General features: G+C 36.1%; 1 protein-coding gene across 6 annotated transcripts in view; it reads left to right on the forward strand.

Moving 5' to 3' along the window:
- MBNL2 (muscleblind like splicing regulator 2) overlaps window positions 1–12,944 on the forward strand; it is a 186,531-nt gene that overhangs the window by 135,434 nt on the left and 38,153 nt on the right. For all 6 annotated transcript variants that reach the window (XM_036754507.1, XM_036754505.1, XM_036754504.1 and 3 more), the window contains exons 4-5: window positions 4,383–4,583; window positions 7,067–7,330. In XM_036754507.1, the coding sequence (XP_036610402.1) occupies window positions 4,383–4,583; window positions 7,067–7,330 (465 nt within the window). The remainder of the gene's footprint in view (window positions 1–4,382; window positions 4,584–7,066; window positions 7,331–12,944) is intronic.

A 12,944-nucleotide genomic window follows, 5' to 3' on the forward strand; every position in this document is an offset into this window, starting at 1 on the left:
AGAGAATTTGTAGATGAAACAGGAGGACAACAGATGTATAATGGAACAGATATGCTGCCATTTTTAGCTGTGTTTTCAAGCTGTTTTTCAAGAATACTGATAGTAGAACTACCACATTTGGACTCTGTCTCAGTACCTAATATTACTAATATCTAATATATGTGAGAAAATTACAACAGCATTTAAGAAGATTAAGTGAGGACCTGATCAAACAACATTTTTGAAGAAATCTGCTGAAGGCAACAATTTTTAAAACCTTCAGGAACTACTTCTCAAACCATGTTAAGAAGGGAAAGATTCCAAAACAATGACAAGTGTCATGATTGGTGCTTTTACTTTAAGAGAAAAGAGAAAACCTTAGAATTCCCTTAAAACACTAAGATTCTGTAATTCTTTTTATTTAAGATAACAACCACCAAATTATATGTCTGTTTTCACATGTCTGTAGAATCTTTGTGATAAAGTCTACACAACCATCAGACATATTCTTAATAAAACACGGGATGGAAAGAACCAGTTTTCACAGATAATTTTCTATACTGGGCCACCCCTCATTAAAGTCGCATAACTGATTGAGAGGAGACCCTTTAATAGAGACTATTAGACCCCAGTGTGTTTAATAGTTACTAAGATATGACATAGAAGAAAAAATATTTTACAAGATATTTAGAAGATATAAATTTAGAAGATATAGAGAAGGCAATTTATTTGACATAGAAGAACAATTCAGGTTTGAAGGTCTTTTCAGAGAAGGTATCTCCCATATGTATGTGAAAATCATGCAAGACAGAGCTAGAGTTCTAACTTTCTAAAACCATCTCCTGACTATTGGCATAGAGTAATGTTTAAAATAGGGAGATGAGTTATGCCCTATGAAGTATCCTTTGTATTGTAGATAGATCCCTAGATTTGGAATCAGGAAGATCTGGGTTCAAATCCATCTTCAAACATTTAATTGCATTGTGTTTCTGAATAAGTCACATGATCTCTGTGGGCCTCAGTTTCATCATCTGTCAAATGGAGAATATACTATCACCTACCTCCTAGAGTTGTTGAATCAGCTGAGACTGTATGTAAAGTGCTTTCCAAACCTTACAAAGCTACATCAAAGTCAACTCTTGCTAGATAGAAAGGTAACTTTGTTACCACTTGATCTTTTCTTTTGATCAATTTAGTTTTTTTTATTTCTACCTGTGATTTCATGAATATAGGGAGCTCCCAGTGATCAACTTCCTCTACCAATGCAGATAGCAATCTCCTCTGCAGTTTATATTTTAAAGAGCTAACTGGGAATACTGAAAGGCGAAGGGGCTTGTCCAGGGTCACACAGCCAGGACATCTGAGAAGCAGGACTTCCTGACTCAGGCCAGTCCTCTCTAATTCCATGCTGTCTCATGCTGCTTTTTATGCAATAAAATAAATAATGAAATTGGTTTTAGCCTATTGATAGATGAAATATGTTGGGTTTTCTCGGGGAGGGGAATGGTTTCATGGAATTTAATTGAAGGTATATGTAATTTTTAAAATGTCATCAAGAGATTTGAGATGGTTCCATCCACAAACATTCGAGTATTTGGTTCTTTGGGCTTCTGCACTGACTCATTCCCCCCAAAGTGGACTGACCTGGGATTAGGAACACTGGGAACATTCTTTCTTAAAAATAAGAAAATAATAGCTGAGAGGGAAATTTTCCTTTATTCAATTATTATAGAATTTGGTCATCAGCCAAAGGTCTTAAATTATACACTTAGAAAAAGAAATATTTCATGAACATTTTCACATATCATGCCCAGGAGGTTAAGGTCTTTTAGAGTTACATTTTCACAAGAATTCCACCACTTTGCAGTCCACATTTATTCAAAGTGACTGAGATTTTTTTTTAATGGAACTAAATTATAGTTATGAGAGCTATAAAAAGCCAGTGCAAATCCATGGATGAGAAACATTCATATACAAATACACTAAATTTTGAAGGCAAAAAAAGGAAATGAAAGAAGAGCTAACCACTATTTATTTCCCATGCTGAGAGACTATGTAGGAAGTTCTTTCCCAAGTAAATCTTATGTCTGAATTTTAAAGATCTGGGAGATTCTTGTGAGAATGCTGAGGCAGCAGTGCTGACAAGTGTGGTTATAATTAGCTCAGCCAGCACTTAGTTACTGCAGTAAAGACTCTTCAGTCTCTCATGGGAGTAAAACAAAAATCCTATAAAATAGCAAGGATCTGTTGTCTTCTATCAAACCTATTTGAAATCTGTTTGCCTAGGTAATTTGTTATTCTTTAAAAAGGATTTTACCAATCCTTTCAAATAAAAAATGCCTTCATGTAACCCTTTCCGTTGAAGCACATCCTTCACACATCCCTAAGCTGCCTACCTAGCAGGACTCGGGAGCCCCTCCGCCCCCCACTCCCCACTCCCCACTGTGCAAAGGCTCTCCTGATCAGTGTTCTCCAATCCCATGTGTTAGCACTCTCTTCCTCTTTCAATTACTTTATGTTATTTTGTATACAAAATAATTATTTATATTTATTCAGTTGGTACAGCAAGTGTCCACCGCTAGGGTTTAATCTCTTGGAGAGCGAGAACCTTGGCGTTCATCCCTGGCACTTTGCGTAGTATCTTCCATAGAACAGAAACTTAATAAATGTTGAATTAAATTAGATTGAATTGGTAAAGCACAACATTTATTAAGGAAATCTTAGGGACATCGTTGGATGTTTTTACAGTGATGCTTAAAAATTCATCTTTTCCTATGAACTACACGTTATTTCTCCTAATGGTAGCAGATTCATATTCCATTTTACAAATATTTAGATGACACTTGAAAAAATTCATCTCTCTTGATATTCTTTTTTTAAAAAAAAACCTTAAGGCATTGCTTCTTAACCAGTATGCAACAAAGTCGTATGAGGGTTGTTTAATGGATAACTATGATGATTATTCAGTTCATGATGTGATCAGAGAGGATAAACAAATCTCCTATGGCAAATAACATCTCCCCTCCACACCTGCCATGCAAAGAAAGTGGCTGTATCCAAAGAAAGCTGAATTGGAACTAAAAACACAGTCAATCAACCAACATTTATTAAGAGTCCAGGACGCGGTAGGCAGTGGGTATACAGATTAAAAAGTGAAACAATGTCTGCTCTCAAGGAGCATACACTCTATGCTGTTGTTCAGTCATTTTCAATCATGTCCAACTCTTCATGACCCCATCTGAAGTTTTCTTGGCAAAGATACTGGAGTGGCTTGCCATTTCCTTGTCCAGATAATTTTATAAATGAGGAAGCTGAGGCAGACAGGGTTAAATGACTTGCGCAGGGTCACACAGCTTGTAACTGTTTGCATCTTCCTGACTCCAGGCCCTAAACTCTAGCCACTGTGCCACCTAGCTGCCCTTACATTCTACAGGGGGAGATAATATGGACATACATAAGTAAATTCAAAATAGAGATGGAGGGCACCAATGAGAGGCTCAGACAAGGCTTTTGGCCTTGAGTGGCAGCTTGAAAAAAAAGAGGAGTTCTCTCAAGTGGGCGCAAAGGCATGGACAGTGAGTTTTGTGCTCAATTTTGGACAGAACAATAAACTAGAAAGCAATATACACATTATATACACACATATATATATAATATACAAATAAATAAAGAAAGCTGGTGAGCAGACTCAAGGTCATGCTATATGAAAATCAAGGTTTTCATGTTATCCTCTTTTGTGATTGGAAAAGATAGAATAATGTTGGGTTAGGGGAGGAGAGGGGGTTTGTTAATAAGGCAAAGGACAGAAATCACTGAACATTTTTGGGTATTTGTAGATAGGATTGGTGCTTTGGGACAGATGACCTCACTAGGACTCAGTTGTCTCACCTGTAAAATGAGGGGGATGGACTAAATAACTTCTAACTCTGTAATTCTATGGTGTTATGATTCTATGCAGGGTAGAATAAGCTAGAATCTTATAAGTAACTGAACATCCAACAATTCAAAGTGCTGAGAAATCACAATGAAACTTATTTTTCTTTTTCCTTTGCATGAGTAATAACTCCATTTTCTCCCTATTGTTGCATGCTCAGATTGTTCTCAGGTGTCTTTTTATATATTGAAGCTATTATAAAGAAACGTTGTTTTTTTTACAGGAGGAGCCAAGTGCACAGGTGCTATCTTGGATTTATTCTTCACCAAACAACCCCCTTAGCAGAACTGTTATATGCCCTTTAAAAAAGCTGTTATTAAATCCTGCTTAAAACAAGTGAAAATATTCATTCAATAGATTTATAAAATTGTATCCAATTTTCATTTGGTAACTTTTTCAAAGGAAAGTTTTTTTTAATTGTACAAAAAGGTATCTATTTCTTTTCTCATATGTCATCTTCATTTCACAGCCTACGTTTCCTGTAGGTCCAGCACTAGGAACAAATGCAGCAATTAGTTTTGCTCCTTACTTAACACCTGTAACCCCTGGAGTTGGGCTAGTCCCTACTGAAATTCTACCCACCACACCTGTTATTGTTCCTGGAAGTCCACCTGTTACAGTCCCTGGCTCAGCTGCTACGCAGAAACTCCTCAGGACAGATAAACTCGAGGTACTTTCCTTAATGTTAGTGATTAGAAGTGTGCTAGTAAGTACATAAAGAACAGTAATTCAGGTCTAGTGAAGCAGCCATGCCAAAAAAAAAGGCAGACTGGTTTATAGATAGAAGTATTAGAAGGAACTGGACTGTGAGTTAGCATTTTAATAATAATGAAAACAAAACCCACAACAGTTGATATGTTTCCTGTCGTTGGTCACATAGCAGTGTTGTGCTTAGTAAAGAGGTGAAAATTTGGGAATTTAATAAAACTATCTGTAGACTAGTAGATTTTAAAAAACTAATCTTCAAGGCTATTGTGAAATGTGATTTTAAAATAATTTCAGCAGTTCTAATGCATAATTCTCTTGTTCTAACTCAAGGAAATCCCAACAGATGCTTTGTCTGTTGAGTTTCCACTTGAATATGAGCTATAGAATTCATCCATTTATGTTATATTTTATATTCCTTATTGTAGAATTGATCATGAGTATAAAATGTAAATATTATAGTAGATTTACTGAGGAATTCACTTAAATCTAACTCCAGTTTTAGTTTCTGTATGCTCTTGCGTAAAGGTGCTTTGAAATTATGCTGTCCTTTGTATTAAATCGTGAGAATATGTTCTTTCAACTTGTATTTGTTTGAATTAAATACATGTTTGAGTATTTGCCTACTGAACTCTAGAGGCAAGGAAATGTTAAGATGTTTTAGAATCTAGACTTTCAGGCTGCCACTATTTAAATAAACATTTTCAGAAGGCTTTTATTGGAACCATGCTTTTTTTTCATTCAAAGTATTCAGAACAAAGCATATACTTACCTTACTCATACACATCAACGCCCAATGTATATCATAAAACTTCTTCACACACAAAACAAAGGGCTTCACGATGTTGTCCTGACATCATCATCTCCCACCCTGAGCATCAATCATTCCAATCTTCAATACTCATCAAGCAAATACAGTATGCTGGACCCTGCAAATAGAATAGAATATAAGGCAGATAGGACTGCCTTTTTAAAAAGTTTACAAAGGAAAGTTGTGAAAGAATAATGGGGAAAAAATTAAGCTTCCTATCCTTTTTGATGAGCAATTCTAATATACAATGAAAAATAATTGTTTGCCTTTCCAAAAACTGCAAAATGTTTTGGGCTCCACCTACTGGCCTCACAAGAGAATTGATGTTAAGCATTGTACAGAAATGGGCAGGTTAAAACTGCTGAGTCAAAACCAGGTGATGGGGTTAAGTAGACCTTCCATAAATTGCTAATAGACAATAACATAACACAAAATAATTGAAATGGCTTTTGGCAAAGCAGGTTTTAGTTCATTTCAAGTAAAAAACCAAACCTACAACAGCAGAGTATATTCACCCCTATACTCTTCAGTAGCAACACTTGATAAGTATAAAACGTGACTAAAGAGTATGCTCTTTCCAGTGGTGAAGAAATCTTCGCTTGTAGTTTAGGGGGAAGTCGAAATAGTTTTCTCCTTCACGTTTTACAGGCTGAAGACAGAATGTTAGCTAATGTTCCTAGCAGGAAAGATCTACTGACGTTTTTATGATGTTTTCAAGAAATAATGTTGATTTTTAGGAAGCTTGCATTTCACACCAAGAACTAAGCTCTGTTAAACACTTTCATACACTGACAAATATGATTAAGGCACAAAAAACTACTTTAATAAAATAACATTTAAGTTTGAGAATTAAAATCTAAAGATAATTAAAAATTTTATTAGTCTTTTTTCTATGCTACTGACGTTAGTACTAACAAATTAGTGAGAATTTCTTAATTCTGAAGAAATTTTGCTTTACATAGTAAAACTGTTGAACCAGAATTCTTTGGAGAAGACATGTTCTGGTTACTTGCAATTTTGAGATGAGAGTTGAGGAAAAAGCCCTTTTTATTTCAGTGCTTCCTGTTGGAAATATTTCTAAAACATATTAATCCACTTTCATGTCTCACCAAGTATGCTACAGTGAGCATAACTGAATCTATCTTTGATAATTAAGGATCTTATAGTTCATTAGACTCATAATTGTAGATGTCAATTATTTATATAGAAGGAGTGACTCTTACCTTGGTAAGGGGGATTCTCCTCTTCCACTGCCCCTTTTTGTTATATGTAAACTTGTAGGAACCCAGAGCATACCATGGAAATGTGGGAGGGCAAAGGAGAGATCATAACTGGTGGCAGGTAAATTCTTCACTAGGACCGTGATCTCAGCTCATGTTCTTATTATTTATCTCATCATCCTAAAAGCAGAGAATAGCAAAATATTATGTTTAATTGAAGTTAGTTTATATTTATCTTCTAAGTTTATATTATTGGTTAGTTGAGTTCTAGTAAAATAAGGCTTTCTCATAAATGAAATGGAAGGAGCAACCATTAATAGGAAAAAAACCACACCATCCTTCCTTTAAGAATATGTCGGCCATTCCGGCCATTTGGTCCGTCATCTTCAATTTCTCTTCTCTGCCACATGTTTTCAGGTGTGCAGGGAGTTCCAGAGAGGAAACTGTGCCCGAGGAGAGACTGACTGCCGCTTTGCTCATCCTTCAGACAGCACAATGATTGATACAAATGACAACACTGTAACCGTTTGTATGGATTACATAAAGGGTCGTTGCATGAGGGAGAAATGCAAATATTTCCACCCTCCTGCACACTTGCAGGCCAAAATCAAAGCTGCTCAGCACCAAGCCAACCAGGCTGCCGTCGCCGCTCAGGCAGCCGCTGCAGCAGCGACAGTGATGGTAAGTGAGAATCTCTCCAGCTTTGCCTTTTCCCACCTTCCTCTTGCCCAGCCACGGTTCCCCTAACAGTAGGAATTTCCCTTAGGCCACATTCCCTTTGTATTGCCCTCAAAGTAGCTAGGAAATTGGGAATGCTGCTATGATTTCTTCCCTACTGTATTAGTTTCTTCAGTGTCTGCCCTTCCTTGGCTATTTCAGCACAATAGATAAACCCCTTGGGTGTAGAAAGTTATTAAATACTTCCTGCTCTCCTCTCCAACTTTATTGCTTAACCTCCAGATTTATATGTATCAGTTTAGTTTCCTGATAACAGGGAATGGAGGATATGGGATACAAGAATATTGTCAAGCTATGTGTTTGTGCGGAGGGGTTATACATATGCTGTGTTGAGAGCATTGGCTATAACAAGTGAAGAAGGTTTGGGCCTTATATCTTCGGAGTGGGAAAACAAAGCAATTGAAGTGAATGAGCTTCACTGAGTAGCAATGTTGGAAACAAAGTTGGACAAAACAAGGCAGACGTTTCAGGCTTTTTCTCAAAGTTTTTTCTGCTCTCACCTGCTTGAGCACAGCAGTTCCAAATTCATTTCTGTTGGTACAAAAATTCTGGCCTACCAATGCCTTGCTCTAATACAAGAAAGCCATAGGCAATCATTTCCCCTTTAAATACATTTCATATTAATTACCTACCAGCACTTAATAAAGGGGACCTGTCAAAATGGCACAATTCTGTGATTTTTGGTAAACTTATTAAGATATGGATATGTAATTTATCCATCTCGTGTTCTTGTTTTGTCCTTCTGGCCTCTTTCAAAGGGTTGCTATTTTTCATGTCTTCCTCATTCTCATTTCTCCTCTCTCTCACCATTTCCTCTGAACTTAATATCTTCCCAAATGCATCTGTATCAATGGAGCCATATAAAAAAATACAATATCATATTATTTCATAATGTAGAAAAATTTAATGTTTCTTTTTTGGCAAATGAATTCTTTTGGAACTGGCTTTATAAAAGGAAGAAGTACTACAATCATTAAGTAGTTAATTAGTATTTCCACATATGAAAGGGCTTTTTCTTTAGAGTAAGTAAAGCTTTGACATATTTTATATACTTTATATACTTTTTTCAAAGTGAAAAACATTTTAGTTTCAGCTTTTTTAATATCTTGTGAGAAATGTCTTTTAATTATATTTTTATTTTTTCAATATAAACAATTTTAAGTTACCAATAGGCATATTAATAACTCAGATATATAGTGTTTTCCTCACAACAACCCCATGAGGTAGATAATGCAAATATTATTTTCTCCAATTTAGAGATAAGGAAACTCACTTTAAAATTATGTAGAAAGTTATTTTGGAACTCCTAATATGTTTTCCAATAGGAAAAAAAATTGAAAAATGATGGCTAGGTTCCTAGACCACCCCACAAAACCATATTCAACCCCTCGTGGAGCTGAACTATGTTGTTAATAATAAATCTAAGTTTCCATAAACCTTTCTGAGCTCCAAACACTGAGCTCCATTTACATGCCCAGGTGAGAAGGCCTGATGGTAGCAGTTCATAACCCAGCTGTGGTGAATATGTTCATATCACCAACAGAGATTCAGGAAAGTTTTTGCAGTAAATGTAGCACTAAAAACTATAGCTTCTTGAACTGTTACACTGTTTCTAAATTCGGATTCCCAGTATTGTGGGAACTCTCACTGTCTACTGAAAAACGACCCTAAAAAATGGTCTTATAGAAAGAGAAGCCACATGCCCTCTCTAGCAAGGATATGTAAAATACCGCAGTTGTCACATCAATTTAACTGAAGTTCATTGTGGATTCCGTTGGGTAAATCAACATGTTGCTAACAGTGCCAGTACACTAGAGTCATACTCTTCTATTTCTTAATATGAAAAATACGAATGTGAATTGTAACTTTTATGATTAAGATAGCCAGATGATATCAATGATCCAGTCACGTAGGGTAAGAAATGTAATGAACACATAGAATTCATTCAGCAGTTACTACTGCCTGGGAAGTAAAAGCTAAGGAACAAATATGCAGACATTTGGAGTTAAAATGTAAGTTTTTTCCAGGTCAAAAAAATTACTATAAAAGAATTTAAAATCTCTAGCCCAGGAAAGGGGAAATTTATTCAGCAAAGCATTTATTAAGTGTCCACTATAGGCCAGGAACCGTGCTAAGTGCCAGAGATACAGTGCTTATATTTTTATTGCTCTTTTTGTACTAATGGAACTATAATAATCAAAGTAATCCATTACCCTCCATAGAAGTTTTTAAAAATCTGGAAAGTTAATAAGAGAGAATTTTCCTGGGTAATTATAATACAAAAGTTGTCTGATTTTTCATTCAAATCAATTTTATTAACATATATGAAAATGTAAGCATTCTTTAAAAACTCTTGCATCTGTTATACACATTTCAGTTGTTCATGAAAAATGCGTAGAAACTGAGTACAGTTGGCCACTTTCCTACCTTTTTTTTTTCAAAGTTGAAATCCGACATTCTGTTCAACCTTGCCAAGACTTGCCTGGCCTCCAAACTTTGTTCCCTTGTCCTTTGCTCCTGGTCAGACTCCTGGTATAGGCCCTCAGTTTTCCTGTCCTGGCCCTTAGCTCTTATTCTGAACACTGAATCCTAACAAAACTTTATACTAGCAACCTATCTATATTCTATTCATGAGAAGAAACTGGAGAGATATAGAGCTACGAAAGCACAGGATAAACTTTAGGGATCGGACAATTAGATCTAAGAAAGTTTAGAATACATGGAATTGTGTAATCCATTGGTTCTCAAAGTATAGTACAGATCTGCGAGAGTCTCCAAGACCCTTTCAACAGACGTCAAAATGCTTTTCATAATGATGCTAAGATTTTTAAATGTCTAATATAGCAAATATTGATAGATTTAAGTCCAGCGTTGTGCTGGACCTAACTCAAACTGTCCCACTCCTCCACTGATATATATCAAAAGTGATATAGGCAGGTGTTAGGTTTGAGATGTAAACGAATTTCAGACAATGAAATGCTTTTACCAAGGAAAGTAAGGAGATATAAAATCTTTAACATAGGGTCTCACTGGAATAACTTGGATGTCATTTTATATGGATTAGACACATAAGATCATTTCTAGTCATAATGATTCTAGGCTATGTACAGAAAAAAAAAGTTAAATTAAGGGGGAAAATCTTAGCCTTATCAATCATTATCGAGAAAGAATTTTAAATTGCCTTTTCCTTCAGCTGATGCCTTGTTTTGTCTCTAGTTCTCTTGCTGCTGAGGGGTCATCTACTATTTTGACTATTCAAAGAAGGAATGCATTATAAAACAGATGTAACTGGCAACTCTGATTAAAGAGAAACAGGCAGCCTTTGGGTGTTTGTGCAATTGGGTCTCTAACAACTCAGCAAAGATTCCTTTCTGAAACAACAGTACTGTAGTGACAGCACATTCCTTCAGCAAAAGCCTTTATTAGCTTGAAAAGCAGCAATATGTGTCAGGTCTGGCTAGAGTTTGGGATAACATGGTCCCTGTGATGCTGTGAATTTAGAGAATTAAGTTTTCTGTCAGCAAAGCTAATTCTGGGGTGACTTATGTATTACAATCTCATTCAAACCTTTTATAAGTGTGTAGAAAATATTAGCAGTAATAAGAAGCAGGAAAGCTTAGCAAATGAGGGCCTGGCCTGGGTTCAGGCCTTTGGCACATACTAGCTGGATGATCAGAGGCAAGTCACTTGACCTTGAGTTGTCCCAGGCTATTCTTTAAAACTGTAAATTGCAAGGTGATTGCAAATTATCTGAATTGGTATGGAGAGATCCTAAAGTAGAAATCTCTTAACAGCAATGAAATCACAGATCTGGACCAATTCAATCTGGGTCAGATAGCAGAAAGTGGCACAGTTCAGTGGCATGCTTAACAGAACCAAAAACGAGGCTAAGGAATTCACTGTCTCACTAACAGTTGGACAGGGAAGGCTTAGTGGACAACACACAATGGCAAAACAACAATGACAGGAAAGCCTTTTGATCTGTCTAGAAAAAGAAGAGTGAGATGTAAGGATAAGGCTTGGTTCAACATGGCAATGAAAGTTTGGGCAGAAACAATGAAAAAAGGCTAGATAATTCAGGATAATTCAACTCATTTATTAAGTACGGCTTGTGTGCTAGACTCTGGGGAAAAAACAAATAAGTTACATGGCCCAGCACCAACCTTCAAAAAGTATAGTATCGAATAAGGAGGATTAAACATAAATACATACGTATAATACATGGTATAATGTGATAAGTACAAAGAAGGGGTCTATGCAAAGTTCTGTAAGATATTTGAGAAAGTAAAGATCATTTACAGAGTTGTAATAAGAAAGGGAAGGCAACTCTCAGGGAAAGGTTTCATGGAGTTCAGGACTGGGGGAGAGGATAGCATCTAAGAATTTCAGCAACAGGGGGACTTCATTCTAGAAAAGTTTCTTTTAGGATCCCTAAGGTTGAGTGAAGGGGTTGGTTTTGCTGTATAGAAAATGAGAACTACTATAAGACTCACAATAGTCCAGAGATAGGCAAATGATGATTCTAAGGCCATTGAGTAGGGTCTGAGGCAATTATTGGTATGGCATACCATCACTTCCAACTCTACATACTTCTTTCTTTTTGTTTTCTTTCTTCCTTTTTCTCTCTTCTCCTCCCTATTTTTTTTAAATTTCTTGCCCGTACAATAGGTCTGCCAAGGACACCAGTGGTTCCCATACGCATTACTGAGCCCTGCTGGTACTCTGGTGCTAAAATAAGAGTGAAATGATCAGAAACTAAGTTATACTCTAGTACATGACAAAAATGGACATGGAGAATATGATGTTACTTGAAATCCAAAGATAATTGAGACTCAGATGTGCTAGATTATCAAATTCATTTTAATTCCCTTTAGAAAAAGAGGATGTATACTTCTGTAGTTATCATTGATTAAATTTTTTAAGTATTCTGTTAAGAGGGAAATAAGCCTCAGTGTGTTAAACCAAAAAGCGACAGGAGCAATATGACAATATATTAACTTCTCTGGAAGGAATTCACCTATGTAGCCAGTGTTCATTTTTTAAAGCAGAAACCATAGTTCAGCAACAGTGGCAGCCATTAATTCTAATGTATACCTTCTACCCAGACTTTCTTTTTTTCATCTCTCATTTCAACTTCTTCTGTATCCATCCTTCTTCCCAGTCTTCTCGTTAGTACTCAGTCATCCTGAATATCTTTTTCTTCATCAAACATTCTGTCTCCTGATTTCCTTGTGGGTTTTCCCTGCTTTGACCATTTTGGCTCTTTTGTCTCTCTCTCCTCATTCCACATTTTTAATCATAATTTTCAAATGCTGGTGAGTGACACTTTATTTATGGAGGAAAATGTGGCCCATCATATGTCTAGATTCAGTGTTACTCTGTCTGCTTTTCCATATTTTATTTATTTTCTGTCTACTCCTCCACATCTGGAGTTTAGAATAAATCCAACATAAATGTGAATTCCTTAACCAAACATGAGGGGCTTACCTATTGTGCTGCACAGAAAAAAGGATTTTTTTTTGTTTCATTTATGGCAATTCCTTTGATCCTATGTATT

Source organism: Trichosurus vulpecula, chromosome 4, assembly GCF_011100635.1.
Source record: "Trichosurus vulpecula isolate mTriVul1 chromosome 4, mTriVul1.pri, whole genome shotgun sequence".
Lineage (NCBI taxonomy): Eukaryota > Metazoa > Chordata > Mammalia > Diprotodontia > Phalangeridae > Trichosurus > Trichosurus vulpecula.